Source organism: Tenebrio molitor, chromosome X (assembly GCF_963966145.1).
Source record: "Tenebrio molitor chromosome X, icTenMoli1.1, whole genome shotgun sequence".
Classification (NCBI taxonomy): Eukaryota; Metazoa; Arthropoda; class Insecta; order Coleoptera; family Tenebrionidae; genus Tenebrio; species Tenebrio molitor.
The window spans coordinates 1,959,177-1,986,500 of record NC_091055.1 but is presented as its reverse complement, the minus strand read 5'-3'; the positions used below and the strand labels follow the sequence as shown (position 1 = coordinate 1,986,500).

The 27,324-nt window shown below is 35.6% G+C and overlaps 1 protein-coding gene across 1 annotated transcript in view; it reads right to left on the bottom strand.

The window, feature by feature from the left end:
* Positions 1–18,869, bottom strand: part of LOC138140199 (delta and Notch-like epidermal growth factor-related receptor) — a 59,133-nt gene extending 40,264 nt beyond the window's left edge. Inside the window, exons 1-2 of the mRNA XM_069061016.1 lie at positions 18,739–18,869; positions 11,581–12,067 (exon numbers count right to left, since the gene is read on the bottom strand). Of these exons, the coding sequence (XP_068917117.1) occupies positions 11,581–11,979 (399 nt within the window). The 5' untranslated portion in view covers positions 11,980–12,067; positions 18,739–18,869. The remainder of the gene's footprint in view (positions 1–11,580; positions 12,068–18,738) is intronic.
* Positions 18,870–27,324: the final 8,455 nt, after the last annotated feature.

Below are 27,324 nucleotides of genomic sequence, written 5' to 3'. Positions count from 1 at the left end.
CACCTATCCGGGGACACGTAAAAAATTACATGAAAATACTGAAACAAATATCTTGTATTTCCAGGGGAACAATGGCTGAAGCAAGAAAAATCCTTGAGAGAAAATATAGATTCCTGTATGTTGGAGCTTTCAATATTGAAACAAATCTTTTGAAGTGATTCGAGTCGAATTTATGAGAAGATTAACATTGTATTTTCGTAATAATTTATGACGAATGAAGAAATTAGACTTTATTAGAGTCCCATCCCGTTTCTGAGTGGAGTGGAATCTTTTGGAGGGCTTCATTTCCCTCCAATCTTCGACGATCGCGTATTCAGAGAAGAAATACTGCACCATGTATATTTTAAGAGTTTTATATCGACTTACGAGAGCTACACTCTAAGATATATATGAATTTTCATAATTTATTTCCTTTTACGTATTTCTATATTCATGAAATATGCTGTTTGAAAGATTAATCATGTTTGAGTTGCATGTTTATGATACAATATTGGTTTATGGACGTCGCAATTCAAAAGCATCCGTTACAGGTTTTACAGTTTCATTTTATGTTGTTGCGATATTAAATGTGGCAGATAAAAATTTTTGTTCGGAGCTGAATAACCGACCACAAGATAAATTGTCCGAGAAGGTGACTATATGCGAAATGATCAGAGCAAAAACGAAAATTGGCCTCGTAAAATACACTACCTACAAAACATGCTTAAATAGATAGTGAAATAACACTTGTGTGGACTTGTCTCCATTTGACCTAAAACAAAAAGCATTTCGTTTGATTTTTAATCTTTAATTTTTTTTAATAAGTAAGTATGAAACAGTATTAAACAAATCTAAAAATTTCACCGAAGGTTCACCAGTTGGCACAGCCAAAGAACGCCAAAAAATTCACGATCTTCGGTTTCTTCAGTTAGGGTTAATTTCATAACATTTCCTGGCCCAGTAGTTTCTCCTTTTGCAATATTAATAATATGTTATTCTTTATTTACTACTAAATCCAATGCTTCCGTTATTTATAGAGCAAAAAAATCAGCGAAGCCTCATTTAAACAACATGGTATCTGTTTAAAAGAATATAATATAGAGGGTGTTTCTGAAATAGGTGCATTAATTTTAACTGGTAATAGAACTCGTCAAAAGGAACAACTTTTCTATCTACCATTTTGCCGAAAAACGATGTTTAATTCCAAAAAAAAATTGGAGAGATTTTCCACTAAAATGGTAAAATTTCGGCACATTTTAAAAATACACCCTGTATATCATGTTTTATAAAATGTACGCCAATGCGAAGTAACCTATAAGAAATATGCTTTAAAACAAGGAAGCCGCATTGGTTACAAAATAATAACTATTGATGAAGTTTGGCATTTTGAGAAAAAATCGAGTTATTTGTTTAAAGGATATGTAAAAGCATTTATGAAAATAAAGTTAGAGACAAGTGAATGGAGAGATAATTTTGAATCAGAAGAAGAATATAGAAAAGCTGTAAAAGAAAATCTAGGTATTGAATTGGGTAAAATAGAAAATAATCCTGGAAAGAGAGCTGTTGCAAAAATACGCTTAAATTCCTTATGGGGTAAATGTGGTCAAAGACAAAAAACTGCATTCCTTGTGTTGACTATAACCACCACACAATAGCCAGAGCAAGGCAAATATTCGAACAAAATTGTTTACCGGAATTGTTTGTGGCAACGTGGCAGCGCAAAAATGTCCTGGAAAGACGCCCTGTCGCTGGAGGGTGGCTTATAAATTTCAAGACGTACATCGTCAGTATGAAGGGGGACATTATGCCAAACAACTGGTTAGAAGACTTGATGCTGCTAAACCGCAAGGTACAAATATAATGAAACCAGCCATAAGTCTTATCATGACTGTTGATAATGGTCCGTCTTATGTTATAAGTTACGGCGTTCTTTGTGACTGTGAATATAATGAAATCCAGTATTTTGGTAACAATGACGACGGTCCATTCCATATTTGTGAAATTTTTTCACAATTAGTGTTTGGACATAGAGAAATCGGTAAAAAAAAACTTCAAGTTGAACTGTTTTTATTATCACCATATGTTTCAAACAAAAACTTATTTGTATTTTGTAACTTTTTATAAAAGTATGATATATTTTGGGACTCAATACTTTTGATAAAATATTAACCACCTTCTACAAGTTTTTACTTGAAAATTGTAAAGATTGTTTATAAATAACTAATCAAATAGAAACGGAAACATTCTCTAGAAAATTATATTTAAATTTAATTGCAGGGCAAACAATGATATTTTACGTGTAAGTATTAATTTTTAAAATTTCTGTCTTGTATTTTTAAACTATTTGGTGGATTTTATATTAAAGTTTACCATATACTTGACTTGCTGTCTTCTAATTTCATCTCCTCAATACTTCTGAATAACATCGAAAAGGAATGACTTAATTTATTAGCAGCTAATGAAACAACTTTGGGATATAGAGCTTGGGGACATTTGATCAAATGAGTGTTCTGGATTTAGTTAGAAAAGTAAATGGGATTCAAAAACAAAAATCAAAAACAAAAAGGGGGAACCGAAAGCGAAGCCCGATATCGTCATCGACGCTATTCTTCTACGCCGCCCACGATCGGTGGGACCGTTCCCTCGGGCCTCACCTCGTTTCTCAAAAGAAAAGAAAAATTTTAAAAGAGGAAGAAATCGCGCGGCGGACGAAGACACAAAAGATAAAGAAATAAAGTAACAAGAACTCTTACAAAAAACTGTTATTGGTCTGACCGTAGGTTTGCAGGCGAGGTCACCAGCAGACCGATAACTCAAACCCGAACAAAAAAAAACTAAAAATTTGTCTATCACGTCACGGGGCGGTCGACGTCTCTGGAGACCTGGACGTTCCTCGGGGACTTCCTCGGGCCCACGGTGGACGACGACATCCGGGCGTGGAATCTGACTCCGCACTCCGGCGTTTGGTTCTCTGCGAACCTTCCATCGGGGATCCGCAAATCCGCTCCTCGGCGTCTGGATTTGGACTTCCTGGACTCTTCTTCCAGCCTCACTCTCTTCGGACCCTCGATGTCTCCACACCCTTTTCTCGCCGTTTCAGCCCCTTTCACAGTCCCGCACCGATCTCACCTCCAACCAACACCAAAGACCAAAAAAAAACGAAACACGGCTGACCAAAGCCCTCTCCTCTAATCTGCACTGGTATCTCTCCTTTATAATTTCGCCCCTCTCAATTCGAATTTTTATCATATCAACGGACTTTTAATATTTTAACTATTGTGCTGAACAGGACCATGAGCCGAAGTCTTTTTTAATATGCTTTAAAAACAAGTCAGAGCCCTTAAAAAAAAAGTGTTCTGAACGGGCCTTACTAGTAGTAAAGTAGTAGGGGTTATTTTTCATTTAAATGGTTATCCTGTTTAGGGGCGCGCCTGACAGGATTAATTTTCAAACCTGACCGCCGTTTGAGGGTTTCTGACACGTAACGTCCCAGAACGCTCATGATGGATGATCTTAAAACCAAATAAAACTTTCCAGATAAAATAGTTTTTAACATACGCCCCCTTCAACGTTGTTTATTCGTTGGAAGATTTTATTCGCTCATCAGCAACGAGGAATATATTTTATTGCGGTATTTACGTGCAACTCTGGAGGAAACGTGACATATGAATATTAAGTTATCAAGATTTCTCCCGTCTAAATTCGTCGGGAGATAAATTGTTTGCGAAGGAATTCTTCCAATTAAAAAAATTCGATTCGTTCGGGATAAATCCCAAATTAAAAAATAATCGCTTGTTAATTATTCCTAAATCAATGATTTCCTGTGACGTTAAAAATTCAGCTTTTATTTCAAAGTTCACGTTTTTCATCGAACTGCTTTTAAAGCTGTACGAAGAAATTGCAAAGTATAGATTACCGATGCAAATGTCGTCTTGATGAAGCACAACTTTGTTAAAAAGTTTTGTACAAGTCCGATCGTAATGGAAGAAAAATAACCTCATAAAAGTCCACACTGGGCTCATAATTTTCATTATAATTCATTTTTAGACTTTCAGTTTTCTCTAAAGTAACTTAGACTCATAGACTCTGTAATTAAGAGTTAAAAATTTTCATAATTTCTTCTTTCTTATTCGTTTAACGTACGTATCGACCGAGTTCCGCTCGACTTACATAAAACTATAAATTCCAAATAGTATTTCCGTCGAGCAAAACACAAAAAACAATCATTTCAAGTTAAGCTTTCAGTTCTGCAAAGGTGCAAAATTTAAAGAACTTTGAAACGGAATTAATATTCAATTTAAAAGCAATAAACTTTAATAATTTCCTTTGCTTCTTCTCTATGGAATTAATATGAACGTCTCAATAAGAATTTCAACAGAGAGTCATATTCGACAATAAACTGAAAATTTCCACTGAATAAATTTATTTTAAACATCTTAATTAAATTAATATTCATAACTCAACAGACTTGTAAAACTTTTTCGTGTTTACATTATTTCACAATTAAGAAAAAACCGTCCAACCGTTCGAAGAAGAAAATTATTAAATAATAATTAATAAACATTGAATAAATAATGCAAAAAATCATTTGTTTATTTGTGTATTTTATTTGCCCGTGATGTAAATAAATTATACAATTTCACATTCATGAAGTTATTATACAGGGTGTTATTGAAATGCGTGACCAAATTTTAACCACGAGCAGACTGGCTTCGTGTAGAACTCGGAAAAGTATATATGTATTTAAAAAATTCTGTCAAAAAATAAAATTACAGTTGTTTAGTTTTTTTTAATTGTTTTTAGTCTTCTACGTTGTCCCACGACTTCGTAGGTAAAATTTCGGCACATTTAAAAAATACACCGTGTATATCATATTTTATAAAATGTACGCCAATGCGAAGTAACCTCTAGGAAATATCCTTTAAAACAAGAAAACCGCATTAGTGTACGTTTTATCAAATATGATAAACACCCTGTTTATAGAGGTTACTTCGCATTGGCGTACATTTTATAAAATATGATATACAGGGTGAATTTTTAAAATGTGCGGAATTTTTACCTACGAGGTTGTGGGACAACATAGAAGACTAAAAACAAAAAAAAAAAAATTGTAGCGCAAAATGTCATTTTATTTTTTGACATTGAATGATTTTAAATATTTTTTCCAAGTTCTACACGAATTCAGTAGTTCGTGGTTAAAATTTGGTCACAAATTTCAATAACACCATGTATACAATATGTTTCAGAAAAACTGTTCAAACTCGTAGATACTGATTCATTTCAATTTTGCCATGAAATAATGAATGATATTTAAGGAAATTATTCTCAAAATTATTAACCATATTTTATCAGTATATGTAGTTTTAAGGAAAGATAATAATTAATTATGTACTTCTGCAATTGAGGTATAAATGAAGAAATATCTTACGGATATTGTTGCCGATATCGTGTTTTTTGTTAAAATCAATTACCACACCTTTTATCTTTCATCAAAGCATTTTGATCAAGTTCAAATGTGTGTGTGAAAGACAGGAAAGGGCTAAAAAGGTATTGAAAATTTTGTCGAAAATGTAAAACAAACAACAATACAAAATACTTCAAAGACTTCCATTTGTGGTTTAATCTCGGCAAATTAATAATCTGTCAGACAAAATTTTCGATGTCAGTTGTTACTGAAGCCAAACGTGTATTTTAAAATCGTCAAATACCTTTGATCAAGGTGAATGGGTAAACAACAAATAAAAGTGAAATTATATTTGTCGAGTCGAGGGTGGACCGACAAAGTAGGGGAAAAGAAAATTACGTGCCGAACAAAATGAAATATTTTTAATTTATTGTGAAAAGTCATCAATTACCGTTAATAAACCATTCCGTAATCATTTAAATGTTAACAATAAAGGAGCGAAATCTGAATGCATTTGCAATTTGTCTGTGTCAGCAGAAGCCAACCCTTTACGGAAACTTCTGACAAGTAAAATTATTTATTGTAAAACTTTAAACATTCAATCAATATGTCGCAGCTTCTGAGAGACTCGTGCAAAAATTAACTAAACTGGTAATTCTTCAAAACAATCCGTCTTACGTCTGTCACACCATTAACGAAAGAATTCAAATGAATTATGAAAATGAGACGACAAAATCTTAACCTGACAAAGGCGATTATTCTAAATTTATACCTTCAGTTCTCAATTTAAACGGATTTTTTGTCGCTTTATTATTCCCTCTTTTCATAGATTTACACACCTTAATTGTAAATTAATTTTCCTTAACGTCTTGTATATTTTAATTATAAACTTGTTAACAACAACAAATCTTGAGCCAACTTTACGCGAAATTTGGCTACATTATAAGAAAGTTCATAAAAGCACCTTCCTACATTATTAACTTTTGCGGTTACACCAATATTTGACTAACGTAATTTCCAGATTAATTAAAATACAAAAACATTTTTCGCAATAATTTTCAACAAACTCTAAAATTTCACTTTGTTGTTTAATTTCTCAATAACGATTTTGAAATTAAAAAAAATACGTAAACTTCCAATAAAACGTCATCGATCGTTCGTTCTTCCTCTGCGTATTTTTATTTTCGTTTCAATAATTAATTACATTATTTATTTATAAGCGAATTTCCAATTTTCCACTCTTTGGGTCGTGTTATTATCTTTACCAAAATCAACATTTTTCATTTCGTGTTATTATTTTTCATTCTATTTAACCACCAAATTGAATTAATTTCCCAATTGTGGCTCCGTTTCGGTAAATTAAAAACCTAAAAATTCAAATCCTAATAAAACATTTGAGCGTCTGTTTTTCGATAATTAAGGTTTTCAAATCCTCGATCTGAACGGTAGCAAATTAAATTCTTTGTTAAGACAAAAATTGAAAAAAAAAACGTAAACAAGCAGGATTTCCTTGAGCTTGACAATAGCAGAAGTCAATTTGGTCGTGTCAAATGAAGTGGTAAACTATTGTTAGATTGGCATCAAAAGCAATAAATAATGGAATTATTGTGTTTGAACTCGGCTAACAGTATAAAAATAAAAGCGGCAACTTATTGTGGTTCAAAGAAAATTTAGGGGTGAACGGCACAAACCCAATTACTCGAGGCGTGTGTTCTTGTGAGCAACGTTAAGTTCTATAACCGCAGTTAATTAAAATAAAACCGTGAATTGGTGGAAAATTCCCGAACTAATTAAATGGAATAGTTAAGCGTAGGTTTGGTTTATGTTATTTTAATTATTAGAATCTGGTTTTGACAAGAGCAAAATTATAAGCTCGTTTCAACACAACAACAGAGCAACCGCAACCGGAAACGAAAAAAGCTCTTTGAGAGAAACTGAAAGCCACAATCTTTGATATCTCTACCTTGCTATCAGTAGACTAGTTGGCACGAAGATTATCGCGCTATCTCGTTATGCCCGTTGGTAAAGTGTTGGATTAAATGCCGAAGTTTGTGGATTCAACTCCCATTCACAGCGGTTGTCTGACATTACAACGGGGATTACGGCTTCCATTTTTCGTTAATTGCTGTTAATTAGATATAAAACGAATCGACGCTTCACTCGTCAACCGAAAATCGGTCGTGAACTCTCCACTTCTCGCAGGGGCGAACTTTTAAGAATTCTCGCCAGGAAATGCATTTGTCGACTTTCTCCTCGGAAAAATTTAATGGAAGGAAACAGAAACCGCACACAAACCGAAGCGTTTAATTTATAGAAGGCAAAACCAAAGCCTCAGAGGCAGTTTCGTTTTCGTGGCAACTCACAATGTTAAACGCTGCGGAGAATACGGTGTTATAGATTCTGCGGATGTTGTATTAAAAACAGTGTGGTTGAGGGAGTTTCGTCGCCTTCGGCGAACTACCCAAAATAATGACAACTGGAGTTGGCGAAACGTGAAAGTATTATTTTAATTACCGATACGCCTTTGTGCAGATCAATTACGCCAAATGTGATTTCACTTTTGTGTTCATCCCTAAATTCACAACTCGAACGCACAAAAGGGAACAAATATTGCCGAAAGAAATGTCAAATCAAGCCTTTCACTTGATCGCAAATCAAATTGTGTTTTTAGCGAATCACCAATTCACTTTTCCAGGATGATGCTCGATCTCACACGGCACAAGTTCGATTCTTCGACATCTCTCAGAATGTGAAAGACTCGACGCTTTCAAATTAAGCGCGATTCATAAATTATTCAAAATTATTTTCTTCCCGCAAAATTTACGGTTAGAAATATTTCTTCGAGCTGTTCGACCCTTACTCGGTCGACGCAAAACATTTCATTACTAATTCAATATGTTTATTTACGTTCAGAAAAGAGTTGACTGACGTGATCTCAACCAAGTTGGAAAAAATTAAAATGTCATAACAGCGTCACCGTTGCTTTGTCTACAAAATTAACCGTTTAACAATTACAGGTTCCTGTTTGTTCAAAAACATGTATCTTGATGTCTGTGCTTTGGAACGTTTACCTCGTACTAAAATTTACCTTTCCGAATTGTGATTTTTTTTTATTCGCCATGCACTAACAATTTGTAATCTGATAAGGATACACGCATGCAATGCAGGTAATGCACAAATCAATGCACACACAAATACCGCTGACTAATATCGCGTAGATGTTGCTTTAGCGATGCTGAATAAAATAGTAGACTGTGATTTTTATATGAAGTTGACAACATGCAATTTTTAGACAGCACAGCAGTGACCTTGGGCAGCATAATACACGTATTTATTCTGATCGTGACATAAAGTAAATTGAAACTCCTGGACTGTCAAAGTTAAATTTTAAATGTTTGTTTTGACTGTACGTGGGTATAAAAAATTTTCGTTAGAGTGTACCCACGTCAAAATCTAGTTACAAAATATATTTAGGTTATGTTTTCATTTTTCATCATTGAGCTAAAAATGTTTTGAATCATTCATTGCTTCGAACACTTGAAGCGAAATGCAGCAACTAAAAGAACTGGAGCAATTTAATACAATTTATAAAAAACAGATGGTGACACACAACAAACTGAAAACAATTAACAAATTAAACAACAACCAAAATCATCCAAAATAAACGAATCTATTTCATATTCTGAATCAGAAGAAAACAGCTTTCCATATCTGAATCTGATCTTTTTATTTTTTATTGAATCCAAGTCTGCTTTTATTAAGACAATTTTCAGTTGTCATTACGTGACATCTATTATGTATTTGTGTTTAAATAAAAACAACCTAAAAAATGTACATTAATTTAGATGTCAACTTGATGTCAAATTAAAAAAAAAAAACTAAAACCAACTGTTTTATTTTTCTTTAAATAAATATAAATGATCCTGGAAGGCGATGAACATGTATAACTGGTTGCGTTTCAATGTTTGTAAGGCCCATTATTACTCGTCGTATTTAAAACACTTGATTAACACTTGTGAATCAAAAGACCGAACACCAATTCACTAGTCAACAGCCACTTTGTGACTGAGAAAAAATGGTTCTTTTTTGTCCAATTGTATGTACTAAACTCAAAAAATTTGAAGAAAATTCTATAGCACGTCACATTTCCGTTTTTCATTAAAACTATGTAATAAACATGTGTGTTGAAAAAAGCAATTAATACCTATCAGTAAAAGTAATAAAAAATATGTCGCTTTCTGAAATTAAATAGCTGAGTGAGCTGTGGCATTTCACCTTAAAAAGAAAGTATCTGTCATCTGTCTATTTTCAGAGTGAAAGATTGACCCCAAATAGAAGAATTTGTCCCAGGACAAGCTAACATAAAGAATGTACCTTTAGTGAATCATAAAAAGGTTTTTTGGTCTCCTGTGATGGAAACTTTGCAAATACGCACTGTTCACGTCACATGAAACTTTGTTTTTACGGCAACTGTGCGACGATGAATTTTTCTCACATAATATGCGGCAAAGTAAATAATTTTTGTTTTTAAACTTTAGAAACGTCGAAGAAATACACAATTTTAAATTAATGAAGCTGAGTTTCAGGAGAACAATATGTAAGTATACATTTTGAATTCCATTACTTTTAGAAAATAAAATCTAAAAGAAATCAAAATAGCAGCGCCATCTGTTGGTTCTACCTTATATTTGACAACTCTTGGGTGCGTTCCATTAAAATTCGAAAATTGTTTTTAACATTTTAAATTAAAAAACGTTGGCTAAAAAGCATTATACATACCTTGTGTGTGAAACATTTTGCAATTAAACTTCGCGCTGCAAAATGTAACTTCCCCACCTCGATTGTAAAGAGCTATTACTACCCCATTGCAAATTAAGCTGGGATTAATAAAAACATTTGTCAAGGCTTTGGTTACAGAGAGTGCTGCTTTTCAATACCTTAGACAAATGTTTCCAAACTGCCAAAATGCCAAACTCAAAGAAGGCATATGTGTTGGACCACAAATTAGAAAAATTGTAAAGGATCCACAATTTGAAGAAAAGTTGAGTTTTAAAAACGTGACACATGACTTTTTAGGCAACAAAAAAACCGAAAATTATGAAGAAATCATAAAAGAATCAACTCGACGTTCTAAAGAGACGCTTTCAAATTAAGCGTGTTTCATAAATTATTCAAAATGATTTTCTTCCAGCAAAATTTAGGGTTAGAAATATTTCTTCGAGCTCTTCGACCCTTACTCGGTCGACGCAAAAGATTTCATTACTAATTCAATATGTTTATTTTTGGCCTCCTCAACTCTAAATGACATGTTTACACATTTTGAACAGCTAGGGTATCTTGATTTTTACACACTAACCAAACTATCTGTCATTTTGCAGCACGGAGTGTGTAAAATAACAAGAAAATTTTAAGCTTTCTGAAACCTCCAAAAAATGTTTTAACATATCACAAGAACAGTCCATTTATTCTAAGACAAGATACCGCTACCATTGATCAGCTCTGTTTCAAAAATGAACAGAAATTAATTGCGTTCTTCTAAAATCTGATGGCGCCATCTTATGGGGTAAATCGTAAGCGTGTCAATTATCGGTATAATAGACAACTTTCTGTCATTTCATTAATTAAATGCCGGTCTTTGACAGGTTTTGCAAAAGTATTGGTTACAACAATTTTCAAATTTGGAAAACAAGTAATGGCTCGTCGGACAAAAAGATTAATACATTGCTAATGCTCGGTTTTTGTTAAAACACTCCCGCTGCGCGGTCATATTTAAATCTAAAAACCTCGCGCTGTAAAATGTAGCCTACCACATATGTAATGTAAATATTACGTTCAGAAAAGAGTTGACTGACGTGATCTCGACCAAGTTGGAAAAAAAATCGGGTGGAAGTCACAACAGCGTGACCGTTTCCTTTGTCTAGAAAATTAACCATTTAACAGTTACAGGTTCCTGTTTGTTCAAAAACATCTATCTTGATATCTGTGCTTTGTAACGAGCGTGCCTAGCATTGGAACGTTTACGTCGTACTAAAATTTACTTTTCCGAATTGTGATTTTTTTATTCGAGGTTATTTGCAGTGTACACGTTTGCGTTGCATTTTAATTGGTGCATTAAATGGTCGCCAGAAAATGATATCTGAATTTGTTGCGGCGACGCGTGAATTATGTTATGATATGGTTTATTTGCACCTACTTACCGTTATCGGCAATAAAAGTTCGTGCGTCTCGTTTCCCTTCCAGATGCGATATTCGGTGGGTAGGAGTGGCAAGTCGCAAGCGAGTGCCTCCAGCTTCTCTTCGAGGGACGTGAGGGCCCCGTGCAGAGATGGATATTGTGGTCTAGTCTCGGTAATCTCGGTTGTGGCATTTAGTACGTTCAAATTTGGCGATGTTGTTGTAGTCGGGGCCGGAGAAGTGACCGGACTGTTGCCAACCGGATTCGCCTTGCTCTCCGTGACGCCTTGGGTCGAACTGCCCGGAGTCGTCGAAGCGGTACTAGATATTGGAGTCACATTCGGTTTTTGAGTCGATAAAGAGCCACTCGAGTGGACCCCGTGGAGTACAAAGAGAGACGCGATCAGGATTGGATATTTCATTTTGATTTAATGCGCCGACTTTCAACAATGACACCTTTCACCTAATTTACCAAACTCGAATACGATTCGAAATCTTCTGTATGAGTATCTGGAACAACGAAAAACACATTACTCGGCCACCCCAGTCGAACAGACAAAAATTGGTGAAGGCGCCGGAATACTCGAAAACTTCCCCGCATAAATTATTTAAAAGCAAAGAAACCTTCTCGTCCATGTCTCAAAATTATACATTTTTAGAAAGGCCGATTAGGTCTGCCGTTCTAAGTTAAAATTAGCTCGGGATAATTTTATTACAAAAAGTAACGTCACGAAACGGTGGATGCGCCGGGCACCTAACTAAGGGTTTAATTAAATAACTCGTCGAGTGTGAAACGAAAACATTAGTTAATTATGAAAATTGCGCACAATCATTAAAAACCATCAGTACATTCAATTAAACATTGGCTAATTTTAAATGTACAGAGAAATTAATTCGGAGTTAAATTGTGATCCTGGCGCCTAAACGGCGAGACCGGTAAAACGTTACTTGGCGAATCCGAAATTAGGCCGTATCTTTTCTTAGTAATTCAGGCAACAAATTTAAAGTTGTAAGACACTTATTCAGACTTAAATGTTGTCTGATTATTTCCCCGGTTAAATTTGTCAAGTCGTTAAATTAAACACAAAAAGAGACATTCTAGGTGGCTACGAACGACTGTTAATGTCATCGTCATCGTCATCGTCCATATTTTAACATGTCTACTTTGATGAAATAAAACGACATGAATATTATGCGGTGAACTGCAAGCGCGAAGCTCTGAAGCGCCGAATGTCAAGTCTGATGTAATGAACGAACGAGTTTGTTTCAGTTTTGGCTGATACAAGAATCAAGTGAATGTGTGTTTATCAGATTTTGATTAGTTCACGGTGACAGAACTGAAATCCTGCATCACCTTATCCTTGACGTGCTGCACCGGTAACAAAGAGAGATGAATGTTTATAGAACAAATTTTATATATCTTTGGTTCTGGCATTATCGATTATTGACCGATGCGTATGTTTGCTTGACCCCAAGTTGCACACATGTTTTGGCATGATCCTTTTTGGGGGTGGGACATTATCTTTTCATTTATTAATGTTCGACGATCCGAACCGGTTGATAAACAAAATTCCCGTCACAAATCAATTAGGACGTTAATTAAATCAGTAAGTAGGATGTAAGCCTCTTCGTCCTTTATTAGTCGGTAATCTGGAAGTGCTTCTCATTGATTATCAATTTTAATCGCACGTCGCCGAACGCGTAATAAGAAACAAGTTGAATATTCCACTATTCTCGCTTATGCACTTGAAAATCCCTTTCACCTTCTCTTGCTTCCGAAGTACCATCAATGCCGAGGAGTATAAGGAGTAAAGGCGAGAGACTGGAATTAATGCATTAGATGTATCACGCCCCTTCGCAAAAAGGTTTCGAATTCACCCTAAGGATCCTATACACTCCCTTTACGCTCCTTGTTCAACAAATTTAACCTCCTGAAACAATATTCTCGGCGATTTATTACACAACTCCTATAATTTCAATCTCGTCCTAACCATCGAGTTAAGGTAATTCATTCCAAAGCTCGCTCACAATTACCCAGACGAAATAATCCGTTTAATATTGACTCCTTTCGCGACCGAAGACTTTCACAAAACCAGATACCGACCGGGTCTTGGCAGACACGATAAGAAAGGCAAATGACAGATGCGTTCACTTTTTTCGGGGGGACTATCGCGATTCTAATTCTTGAAATGGACGAACCCGGCGCATCCACCAAATATTCCGAGCGCTCCTAACGCTCTGACTAACACTGTATGTTTGTTGTTTATCTACGACCGCTTATCTGACACGCCATGCACTAACAATTTGTAATCTGACTAGGGATACACGTATGCAATACAGGTAATGCACAAGTCAATGCACACAAATACCGCTGACTAATGTTGCTTTATGCGATGTTGAATAAACTACCGGAATTAGAGTAGGCTGTGATTTTTATATGAAGTTGGCAACATGCAATTTTTAGACAGCACAGCAGTGACCTTGGACAGCATAATACACGTGTTTATTCTGATCGTGACATAAAGTAAATTGAAAAAACTCCTGGACTGTCAAAATTAAATTTTAAATAAAATGTTTGTTTTCACTGTACTTGGGTATAAAAAAAATTCGTTGGAGTGTACCCACGTCAAAATCAAGTTACACAATATATTTAGGTTATGTTTTTGTTTTTAATCATTGAACTAAAAATGTTTTGAATCATTCATTGTTTCGAACACTTGAAGCGAAGTGCAGCAACCAAAAGAACTGGAGCAATTTAATACAATTTATAAAAAACAGAAAGTGACACATGACAAACTGAAAACAGGTAACAAATTAAACAACAACCAAAATCATCCAAAATAAAGTAATATATTTCATATTCTTAATCAGAAGAAAATTGAAAATCGCTTTCCATATCTGAGTGCATATTTTGTAATTATACAGGCTGGCCCTGAAATGCACGGCAAAATTTTAACCACGAGCTTCATGTAGAACTCGGAAAAAATATTTAAATGTCAAAAAATAAAATGATTTTTAATTTTTGAGGTACAATTTTTTTTAAATTGCTTTTAGTCTTCTACGCTTTAAAAATACATCCTTGTATATCATATTTTATAAAATGTACACCAATGCGGTTTCCTTGTTTTAAAGCATATTTCCTAGAGGTTACTTACACGGTATTTAAGTTGACAGCTTGTCGTCTCCTAATAATGACGTCATCAATAATTTTTTTAAATGACAACCCTCACTTTTTTTATCTTTTTCTGGTAGACCTTCTTAGTACTTAAATGACTAATGAAAAAAATTGATACCTTACATAACAATTTTTTTGAGAAAATGACAAATTTTACTTAAAAAATTTAACTTAACCTCAAACAAAATCAAACAAACATCTCAGATTAACAATAAAATTTAACGCAAATGTTGAAATTGCCTCCCGCCAACTATTTGGCACTCACCGACACTTTGTACACTGCGCTCAATAATGTCAGGGCTTATTTGTTCCGTTTCAGGGCGAATTCTCTACCGCAAATCGTTCTAAATTGTTTGGTCTATTAAAATAAACCTTCCATTGTAACTAAATCTATTGAAAAAATAATTAAGTTAAAAATTAAATTAAATTTTTTGAAGTCAAATTTGTCATTTTCTCAAAAGAATTGTTATGTAAGGTGTCAATTTTTTTCATTGATCGTTTAGCTAGTACGAAGGCGTTCCAGAAAAATAAGAAAAAAATGGGGGTTGTCATTTAAAAAAATTATTGATGACATCATTATTAGGAGATGACAAGCTGTCAATATAAGCAAAGTACTGAACAATATGCACTTTTTAAAAACAAAGTTAACCTGTTCAAGAATTTTTCTCAGAAATTTATGGAATTTATTCCGAACTTTACAAACTCACTGTATAAGAGAAAGTAGGTTTGATCCTGGTTTCTAGGGGAGTTTTTGAGAGTTAGATTTGGCAGCCTGGTTTTCACAGACTTTTTGAAGTAAATGCAAGCAAATCTAAATACGAAGTGATCAAGAATGACTGAATCTGTTGGTAACAATGAAAATTTGAATGATTTTGGTACCACTGTAATCTAAACGCATTTCCGGTTGTCAGCTTTGACAATATTGACAGGCAAATTTGAAATTTATCAGCAAAGGTTCATTTTTGTAACACTTTATTTATTCAAATGGTTTTTACATTTTACATTTTCAACATTTATTGTATTTTAGCTGCCATCCGGTCAGTGCCAATTACGAGACAAAAAAAACACTCATATTTTTCAATTATTTCATTGCCAACATTGTTGACCATGCTGTAATTAACATAATATTTATATTTTATTTTCACTCTAGAAACATTTTGTTAATGAGCAATTTTATTTAAACGCAGATAACGGCAATTTTGACAATAACAGTGCAGCCAATTATCAATCGAGAAACGCCCCTAGGAACTAGGATGGAGCCAACTCTATTATACTAATTTTAAACCACCCTAGTTCGTTTTGAATTTTCCATTTTAACCTTTTTACAAAATCATAGATACCAACCGGGAAATATGAAAATAACTAGTAATTTAACCAACCTAACAAGTGCAATTTTAATTTTGACAGTCCAGATGTTTTTTGAATACACTTTAAAACTATTGACTCTCAGTGCCAACCAACCGTTACTGGACAAAATATGTGAGTCACAGCCTGCTCTAATTCCGCATTTATTTGAAGGCACGGTATCAATCGGCGAATTTTGCCCGCTGAAAAATCATCGCCGTTCTGATAAGTGATAAGACAACAAACCGACCAACAAAACGGTTAATAGGACCGATGCGCGCTTATTTATCCCATATAAATTATAGTAGTAACAGCTCTAATTTACAAACTACAATGAAGTACGAACTTCCATAATTTAGCCAACGTGGAATAGAATATGCAGCGCAATAACTTCATTTCTAAAAACTCTATTATCTAGAGAACTCCCGATAACTTCCAACTGACATAAATTCGCGCATGCATTTGATTCAATATCGGAACCAAGATATTCTAAAATTTGATTCAATTAAAACGCACGACCGTATTCCCTCGATAGTTTAACAGAGTGGCAGCATTTTGTTCCAGAGAAGTAAGATATACGTAGTTTATTAAAAGTAAAAGTAAAAACGAACAAGAATGGACGACTAAAAGTTTGTCAATTAAATATTTATTAAAATTCTCCGTGATACGACCAAGTTAAATATTTATTTGTAATTCATATGCCTCACATATCACTACTTCAACAACACATCGCTCCGCTCGGTTGCTAATATTATTCGACCGAAATGAAAAGCAAACTCAAGTGTTATTAAAAATAATCCATTAGCAAGAGATTCCTCCGAAAATATCTGGAACGGTATTTGTAAATAACGAAATAATAATAATGGAATTACTAAAATGAAATTCTTTGTTTCTTATTAAAAAATCGAAAACTTGAAATATGTGTAAACGAAAGGAAGCTTCGAATTTTCCATTTCATTTTGTTTACGTGATTTCTCGAAGAAGAATCAGATTTATTTAGTGGTCGTCGTAGCGACGTTTGCGTTATCGAATGGTCGCTTAATCGTCTTACTAAAGGCTTCCATCACGAATTGTTATGAATGTTAGTCGTTATGAGGAAAAATTTAGAATCTAATGTGACCATCCGGCCGTTTCTCTAAATTTTTAAACCGTACAGCCACCGTGAGCCCACTTTGCTAATACATATTGTAGCACATTTTTGAGTCAATTTCTGGAGACATCAAACATCGACCTAGTGGCTCTGAAAAGTGATAATCACTCGGTCAGATGTGATCTCTGTTCGAGCTTTTCCACGTAAACTTTAAGCCTTGAAGAAAAAAATCTAGATTTATGCAGGGAAAATTTGTTATGAGCTTAATTAAGACAGCGGTGTCAGCCTTTTGGATATTTCATTAAACGTGGTGTTACCGTTGTGCTAATTCGTGCTGTTTCATCTTCCGGATGATTGGTGCCGACAGTTACGTATGGCAAAGCGCATACAAAGTTCCAAGATTAAAATAAACATTGTCTTAACTTAATTAGTGTAAAGGGAACATAAAACATTTCTATCCGCGGAAGTCTGAATAAAAAAGAGAAATTTAAGAGAATCTCTGCATCGGTATCGGAGAAGTTTAAATTAAAACTGTTTAAAGGGGGTGAAATGAACGGGGTACTTTTTCACAGTAGGTAATTAATATCCAGCTCATTAATAGCGATTATAAATATTAATATTAATCGGTGGTGTTGGGAGAGTTAAACGGCTTTGTACATTTATTGGATTCCATTATAGGCAAAAAAGCGTTTAAAGTCGTGTCAGCCTCATCTAACAATTACGCTAAACACGTAATTATTCAAAATTAATTATGCATTTATTCAGCAGGTTTTTTTCTTTGAAGATTACCGTTCCAACAGCTGGCACTTTCCGCGCTTTAGCAGGGCCTATGAAAGGAGGATATTCTCCTAAACTATATGTAAATCATATTTAACGCCATTTAAACCAACCGTGTGCACATTGGCTTTAAAATTCTCGATGTGGTGTGAAAGTATGCTAATTTGACTGTACTTACAAATGTTGCTGCAAAAACACGCACCTAACTTAATTACCGCATAATTAATTAATTTAAAAATGAATTTCACACCCCCAGAGCTTAACGCCGCGCCTTCAATTAAGATAACAACGTGAAATTTGTGCACTTGGAGTTAGTTCCATTCGGTTTATTGGCCTTTTGAAAAAAAAAATGAATTTCCAAGTCATCCAAGTATCGCCAGACAAGTTTTAAATTAAGAACTTTTAATGCTCCGCATCATCAATAAAGTGGAGTGTATTAAAAAATGGGAATTGGGGTTTCAAAAATTTTGACAAATTTGACGTCCCTGATTAATAAATGGTCCAATTGGCGCTGCCGGTCGCTTATACAACCCTTCAAATTGGTACCGCACACCTATAAATCAACTTTGAAAACTTCTTGTAATCCTTCATTTATCAAAATATTGCGATTTGAATTATGGTGAAGTAAATGAGCACGTGTCATAAATTTCCTCCGTCCGAAGTGGAGTTTGCTGAAAAAGTTGTAAAAAAATCAGATTCGAGCAGATGTGATTTCTAGTTTAGTTTAGAAAAAACGAGAGAGATTTTAATTTTTGCAATTGATAATATTTTAGTGAGTTGTCAGTTGCGACTTACCGATAACGTCGCCGATAACGGCTGTTACGTAAACAAGCACACGCGCCTTTCCACCGAAAGAACAGGACTGCCACCGATATTACCTTCTGGTGAACATTTCATATCATTCTCGATGAATATTGGTCCAACGCAGAATCCGTGCGAGATTGGGATTCTGCGCCCTGTTCCTGTTGGATCGGTAGACGCCTTACTGCATCCTTTTCTGCGACGTCATATAACGCTGTTAAATTGACACAGTTTCATGCAGTCGCTTGATAAGCGATTTGCAAATTCCCGACTGACTTACTTTTGCTCTCCTCGAAGTCGATATGAAAAACTGGCCGCGACCCGTTAATAAACATTCAAAATGTAAATAACCTCATCCATTATTGAAATTCAGACAGTGCATCACAGCAGGATTGAGACGTTATTTTAAATTTATTATTAGCAATTGTGATGAGACCGACCTGATCCTTTAGGAAGCCTCATTGAAATTCAGCGATATTTCAAATTAATCCACTCTCCCAACTGTTGAAACTTCGACTACTTAATACTTTCCTGATGCCGCTCATCTCAATACGACCAGTTTATAGACAGTTGATGATCTACCATAAAACAAACCGCTTTGCCATTCAGAACAGGCAAACCACAAATATTTAATACTGTGACGTTACCCGCCAAAACCAGATGGTGCTAATACCGACAGTTTAAATGACATTCACGCGTCTGTCTGCGTGGGGATTTACGGGAACTCCCTGATAGCTCAAGTCACATATTCCACCGGGAAAACTTTATATCCGACGTAACCCACAAACTAAATTTTATTACATTCATTATCTTTACGATCCCACAACTTATCTACCTGTACCTTGCCGCATTTCATGTCTTATCCAATTTATTCTCTTCGACTGTACAAATACAGAAAACGACCGCTGCAGTGAAAAGCGTCGAAGAGATCATTACGTTCAAATTTACATAAATCACCCCCACACAGCGCCCTCTGCATTCATTCCGTCGCGTTGAAAACAGCGCCATCTGAAACAGGACATGCTTAAATTCAGTCATCGACGGTACCTCAATTGAGGATTCCCTGAGTGCTCTGATAAACTGGGATGCAGTTTTCGTAGTGTGGAGGGCACATGGTTAGATGACAAGATAGAGGTAGATTCCTACTTAATTGCGGTCTTCAAACTTGTCGTGCGTACCACACCTTGATTGGAGTAGTAAAAAAAGAAATTTTATTTTTTGTCAAACCTAAGATAGAATGCTTTCACGTAGAACAATTCTTTTGCTTCAAAGTTTTATTGTCGTTATTTGTATTGTTAATTTTAATTGTTTGTTTAAAAAAAGCAGGTACTATTACGTTAATAAATTTCGTTTATTAACTACTGTTACATTCCTCTCGTCGAGAGTGACCGGTTTCCGGTGGAGAGCTTACAGATGCTCAAACAACCTTAAACCTAGACCTTAAACTAACTTACAATTAAACCTTAGCTTAAACCCTAAAACTATACTAATACTACACTGCACCTCACTGTTAGTCCTGTAACAGTTCCTATCACTAGTCACCCCTCGTCTTCCTCTTTGACCTCCGCCGATGTGCCGCCGGAATTCCACAGAGTGCGCCACTCCGAACCAAATTTCTGTCAGTTATTGTAAGTATAGCATGAGTTGAATTCATGTATAATAAAAGTTCCGCCCATTGAACCCATTTTTTGCTGTGGGAGCCAAAAATATGGATTTTTTGTTTTTTTGTGAATTTCTCTAAAACGGAAAAATCCAGGTAAATTTTTTTCGGCTCAGAAGAAGCGCCTTGACAAGAGCAATCCAACGGTGCAAAATTCATTGCCATATGTTGCTTAACAAGGGAGCTATGGGCGTTTAAATGATTTTCCGAAGTGAAAATTAGATAGAATGGGGGAGTACATGGTTTTTTTCCAAAAATTTTTTGGCGCCGATTCGAACCAAATTGCTGTCAGTTATTGTATAGGATGAGTTGAATTCAAGTGTAGTAAAAGTTCCGCCCATTGAACCCATTTTTTGCTGTGGGAGCCAAAAATATGGATTTTTTGGTATTTTGTGAATTTCTCTAAAACGGAAAAATCCAGGTAAATTTTTTTCGGCTCAGAAGAAGCGCCTTGACAAGAGCAATCCAACGGTGCAAAATTCATTGCCATATGTTGCTTAACAAGGGAGCTATGGGCGTTTAAATGATTTTCCGAAGTGAAAATTAGATAGAATGGGGGAGTACATGGTTTTTTTCCAAAAATTTTTTGGCGCCGATTCGAACCAAATTGCTGTCAGTTATTGTATAGGATGAGTTGAATTCAAGTGTAGTAAAAGTTCCGCCCATTGAACCCATTTTTTGCTGTGGGAGCCAAAAATATGGATTTTTTGGTTTTTTGCGAATTTCTCTAAAACGGAAAAATCCAGGTAAATTTTTTTCGGCTCAGAAGAAGCGCCTTGACAAGAGCAATCCAACGGTGCAAAATTCATTGCCATATGTTGCATAACAAGGGAGCTATGGGCGTTTAAATGATTTTCCGAAGTGAAAATTAGATAGAATGGGGGAGTACATGGTTTTTTTCCAAAAATTTGTTGTCGCCGATTCGAACCAAATTGCTGTCAGTTATTGTATAGGATGAGTTGAATTCAGGTGTAGTAAAAGTTCCGCCCATTGAACCCATTTTTTGCTGTGGGAGCCAAAAATATGGATTTTTTGGTTTTTTGCAAATTTCTCTAAAACGGAAAAATTCAGGTAAATTTTTTTCGGCTCAGAAGAGGCGCCTTGACAAGAGCAATCCAACGGTGCAAAATTCATTGCCATATGTTGCTTAACAAGGGAGCTATGGGCGTTTAAATGATTTTCCGAAGTGAAAATTAGATAGGTGTTTTTTTTTTTTAATTTTTTTCGGCTCAGAAGAGGCGCCTTGACAACAGCAATCCAACGGTGCAAAATTCATTGCCATATGTTGCATAACAAGGGAGCTATGGGCGTTTAAATGATTTTCCGAAGTGAAAATTAGATAGAAGGGGGGAGTACATGGTTTTTTTCCAAAAATTTTTTGTCGCCGATTCGAACCAAATTGCTGTCAGTTATTGTATAGGATGAGTTGATTCACGTGTAGTAAAAGTTCCGCCCATTGAACCCATTTTTTGCTGTGGGAGCCAAAAATATGGATTTTTTGTTTTTTTGCGATTTTCTCTAAAACGGAAAAATCCAGGTAAATTTTTTTCGGCTCAGAAGAAGCGCCTTGACAAGAGCAATCCAACGGTGCAAAATTCATTGCCATATGTCGCTTAACAAGGGAGCTATGGGCGTTTAAATGATTTTTCGAAGTGAAAATTAGATAGGTGTTTTTTTTTTTTAATTTTTTTCGGCTCAGAAGAGGCGCCTTGACAAGAGCAATCCAACGGTGCAAAATTCATTGCCATATGTTGCTTAACAAGGGAGCTATGGGCGTTTAAATGATTTTCCGAAGTGAAAATTAGATAGAATGGGGGAGTACATGGTTTTTTTCCAAAAATTTTTTGGCGCCGATTCGAACCAAATTGCTGTCAGTTATTGTATAGGATGAGTTGAATTCAAGTGTAGTAAAAGTTCCGCCCATTGAACCCATTTTTTGCTGTGGGAGCCAAAAATATGGATTTTTTGGTTTTTTGCGAATTTCTCTAAAACGGAAAAATCCAGGTAAATTTTTTTCGGCTCAGAAGAAGCGCCTTGACAAGAGCAATCCAACGGTGCAAAATTCATTGCCATATGTTGCATAACAAGGGAGCTATGGGCGTTTAAATGATTTTCCGAAGTGAAAATTAGATAGAATGGGGGAGTACATGGTTTTTTTCCAAAAATTTGTTGTCGCCGATTCGAACCAAATTGCTGTCAGTTATTGTATAGGATGAGTTGAATTCAGGTGTAGTAAAAGTTCCGCCCATTGAACCCATTTTTTGCTGTGGGAGCCAAAAATATGGATTTTTTGGTTTTTTGCAAATTTCTCTAAAACGGAAAAATACAGGTAAATTTTTTTCGGCTCAGAAGAGGCGCCTTGACAAGAGCAATCCAACGGTGCAAAATTCATTGCCATATGTTGCTTAACAAGGGAGCTATGGGCGTTTAAATGATTTTCCGAAGTGAAAATTAGATAGGTGTTTTTTTTTTTTAATTTTTTTCGGCTCAGAAGAGGCGCCTTGACAACAGCAATCCAACGGTGCAAAATTCATTGCCATATGTTGCATAACAAGGGAGCTATGGGCGTTTAAATGATTTTCCGAAGTGAAAATTAGATAGAAGGGGGGAGTACATGGTTTTTTTCCAAAAATTTTTTGTCGCCGATTCGAACCAAATTGCTGTCAGTTATTGTATAGGATGAGTTGAATTCAGGTGTAGTAAAAGTTCCGCCCATTGAACCCATTTTTTGCTGTGGGAGCCAAAAATACGGATTTTTTGGTTTTTTGCAAATTTCTCTAAAACGGAAAAATACAGGTAAATTTTTTTCGGCTCAGAAGAAGCGCCTTGACAAGAGCAATCCAACGGTGCAAAATTCATTGCCATATGTTGCATAACAAGGGAGCTATGGGCGTTTAAATGATTTTCCGAAGTGAAAATTAGATAGAATGGGGGAGTACATGGTTTTTTTCCAAAAATTTGTTGTCGCCGATTCGAACCAAATTGCTGTCAGTTATTGTATAGGATGAGTTGAATTCAGGTGTAGTAAAAGTTCCGCCCATTGAACCCATTTTTTGCTGTGGGAGCCAAAAATATGGATTTTTTGGTTTTTTGCAAATTTCTCTAAAACGGAAAAATACAGGTAAATTTTTTTCGGCTCAGAAGAGGCGCCTTGACAAGAGCAATCCAACGGTGCAAAATTCATTGCCATATGTTGCTTAACAAGGGAGCTATGGGCGTTTAAATGATTTTCCGAAGTGAAAATTAGATAGGTGTTTTTTTTTTTTAATTTTTTTCGGCTCAGAAGAGGCGCCTTGACAACAGCAATCCAACGGTGCAAAATTCATTGCCATATGTTGCATAACAAGGGAGCTATGGGCGTTTAAATGATTTTCCGAAGTGAAAATTAGATAGAAGGGGGGAGTACATGGTTTTTTTCCAAAAATTTTTTGTCGCCGATTCGAACCAAATTGCTGTCAGTTATTGTATAGGATGAGTTGAATTCAGGTGTAGTAAAAGTTCCGCCCATTGAACCCATTTTTTGCTGTGGGAGCCAAAAATACGGATTTTTTGGTTTTTTGCAAATTTCTCTAAAACGGAAAAATACAGGTAAATTTTTTTCGGCTCAGAAGAGGCGCCTTGACAAGAGCAATCCAACGGTGCAAAATTCATTGCCATATGTTGCATAACAAGGGAGCTATGGGCGTTTAAATGATTTTCCGAAGTGAAAATTAGATAGAAGGGGGGGAGTACATGGTTTTTTTCCAAAAATTTTTTGTCGCCGATTCGAACCAAATTGCTGTCAGTTATTGTATAGGATGAGTTGATTCACGTGTAGTAAAAGTTCCGCCCATTGAACCCATTTTTTGCTGTGGGAGCCAAAAATATGGATTTTTTGTTTTTTTGCGATTTTCTCTAAAACGGAAAAATCCAGGTAAATTTTTTTCGGCTCAGAAGAAGCGCCTTGACAAGAGCAATCCAACGGTGCAAAATTCATTGCCATATGTCGCTTAACAAGGGAGCTATGGGCGTTTAAATGATTTTTCGAAGTGAAAATTAGATAGGTGGTTTTTTTTTTTAATTTTTTTCGGCTCAGAAGAGGCGCCTTGACAAGAGCAATCCAACGGTGCAAAATTCATTGCCATATGTTGCTTAACAAGGGAGCTATGGGCGTTTAAATGATTTTCCGAAGTGAAAATTAGATAGAATGGGGGAGTACATGGTTTTTTTCCAAAAATTTTTTGGCGCCGATTCGAACCAAATTGCTGTCAGTTGTTGTATAGGATGAGTTGAATTCAAGTGTAGTAAAAGTTCCGCCCATTGAACCCATTTTTTGCTGTGGGAGCCAAAAATATGGATTTTTTGGTTTTTTGCGAATTTCTCTAAAACGGAAAAAACCAGGTAAATTTTTTTCGGCTCAGAAGAAGCGCCTTGACAAGAGCAATCCAACGGTGCAAAATTCATTGCCATATGTTGCATAACAAGGGAGCTATGGGCGTTTAAATGATTTTCCGAAGTGAAAATTAGATAGAATGGGGGAGTACATGGTTTTTTTCCAAAAATTTGTTGTCGCCGATTCGAACCAAATTGCTGTCAGTTATTGTATAGGATGAGTTGAATTCTGGTATAGTAAAAGTTCCGCCCATTGAACCCATTTTTTGCTGTGGGAGCCAAAAATATGGATTTTTTGGTTTTTTGCGAATTTCTCTAAAACGGAAAAATTCAGGTAAATTTTTTTCGGCTCAGAAGAAGCGCCTTGACAAGAGCAATCCAACGTTCCAAAATTCATTGCCATATGTTGCGTAACAAGGGAGCTATGGGCGTTTAAATGATTTTCCGAAGTGAAAATTAGATAGAAGGGGGGAGTACATGGTTTTTTTCCAAAATTTTTTTGTCGCCGATTCGAACCAAATTGCTGTCAGTTTTTGTATAGGATGAGTTGAATTCACGTGTAGTAAAAGTTCCGCCCATTGAACCCATTTTTTGCTGTGGGAGCCAAAAATATGGATTTTTTGTTTTTTTGCGAATTTCTCTAAAACGGAAAAATCCAGGTAAATTTTTTTAGGCTCAGAAGAAGCGCCTTGACAAGAGCAATCCAACGGTGCAAAATTCATTGCCATATGTTGCTTAACAAGGGAGCTATGGGCGTTTAAATGATTTTCCGAAGTGAAAATTAGATAGAAGGGGGGAAGTACATGGTTTTTTTTCCAAAAATTTTTTGTCGCCGATTCGAACCAAATTGCTGTCAGTTATTGCATAGGATGAGTTGAATTCAGGTATAGTAAAAGTTCCGCCCATTGAACCCATTTTTTGCTGTGGGAGCCAAAAATATGGATTTTTTGGTTTTTTGCGAATTTCTCTAAAACGGAAAAATTCAGGTAAATTTTTTTCGGCTCAGAAGAAGCGCCTTGACAAGAGCAATCCAACGTTGCAAAATTCATTGCCATATGTTGCGTAACAAGGGAGCTATGGGCGTTTAAATGATTTTCCGAAGTGAAAATTAGATAGAAGGGGGGAGACATGGTTTTTTTCCAAAAATTTTTTGTCGCCGATTCGAGCCAAATTGCTGTCAGTTATTGTAAAGGGATGAGTTGAATTCAGGTGTAGTAAAAGTTCCGCCCGTTGAACCCATTTTTTGCTGTGGGAGCCAAAAATATGAATTTTTTGGTTTTTTGCGAATTTCTCTAAAACGGAAAAATACAGGTAAATTTTTTTCGGCTCAGAAGAAGCGCGCCTTGACAAGAGCAATCCAACGGTGCAAAATTCATTGCCATATGTTGCTTAACAAGGGAGCTATGGGCGTTTAAATGATTTTCCGAAGTGAAAATTAGATAGAAGGGAGTACATGGTTTTTTTCCAAAAATTTTTTGTCGCCGATTCGAGCCAAATTGCTGTCAGTTATTGTATAGGATGAGTTGAATTCAGGTGTAGTAAAAGTTCCGCCCATTGAACCCATTTTTTGCTGTGGGAGGCAAAAAGATGAATTTTTTGGTTTTTTGCGAATTTCTCTAAAACGGAAAAATACAGGTAAATTTTTTTCGGCTCCGAAGAAGCGCCTTGACCAGAGCAATCCAAAGGTGCAAAATTCATTGCCATATGTTGCGTAACAACGGAGCTATGGGCGTTTAAATGATTTTCCGAAGTGAAAATTAGATAGAAGGGGGGAGTACATGGTTTTTTTCCAAAAATTTTTTGTCGCCGATTCGAACCAAATTGCTGTCAGTTATTGTATAGGATGAGTTGAATTCAGGTATAGTAAAAGTTCCGCCCATTGAACCCATTTTTTGCTGTGGGAGCCAAAAATATGGATTTTTTGTTTTTTTGCGAATTTCTCTAAAACGGAAAAATCCAGGTACATTTTTTTCGGCTCAGAAGAAGCGTCTTGACAAGAGCAATCCAACGGTGCAATATTCATTGCCATATGTTGCTTAACAAGGGAGCTATGGGCGTTTAAATGATTTTCCGAAGTGAAAATTAGATAGAAGGGGGGAGTACATTGTTTTTTCCCAAAAATTTTTTGTCGCCGATTCGAGCCAAATTGCTGTCAGTTATTGTAAAGGGATGAGTTGAATTCAGGTGTAGTAAAAGTTCCGCCCGTTGAACCCATTTTTTGCTGTGGGAGCCAAAAATATGAATTTTTTGGTTTTTTGCGAATTTCTCTAAAACGGAAAAATACAGGTAAATTTTTTTCGGCTCAGAAGAAGCGTCTTGACAAGAGCAATCCAACGGTGCAAAATTCATTGCCATATGTTGCTTAACAAGGGAGCTATGGGCGTTTAAATGATTTTCCGAAGTGAAAATTAGATAGAAGGGGGGAGTACATGGTTTTTTTCCAAAAATTTTTTGTCGCCGATTCGAACCAAATTGCTGTCAGTTATTGTATAGGATGAGTTGAATTCAGGTGTAGTAAAAGTTCCGCCCATTGAACCCATTTTTTGCTG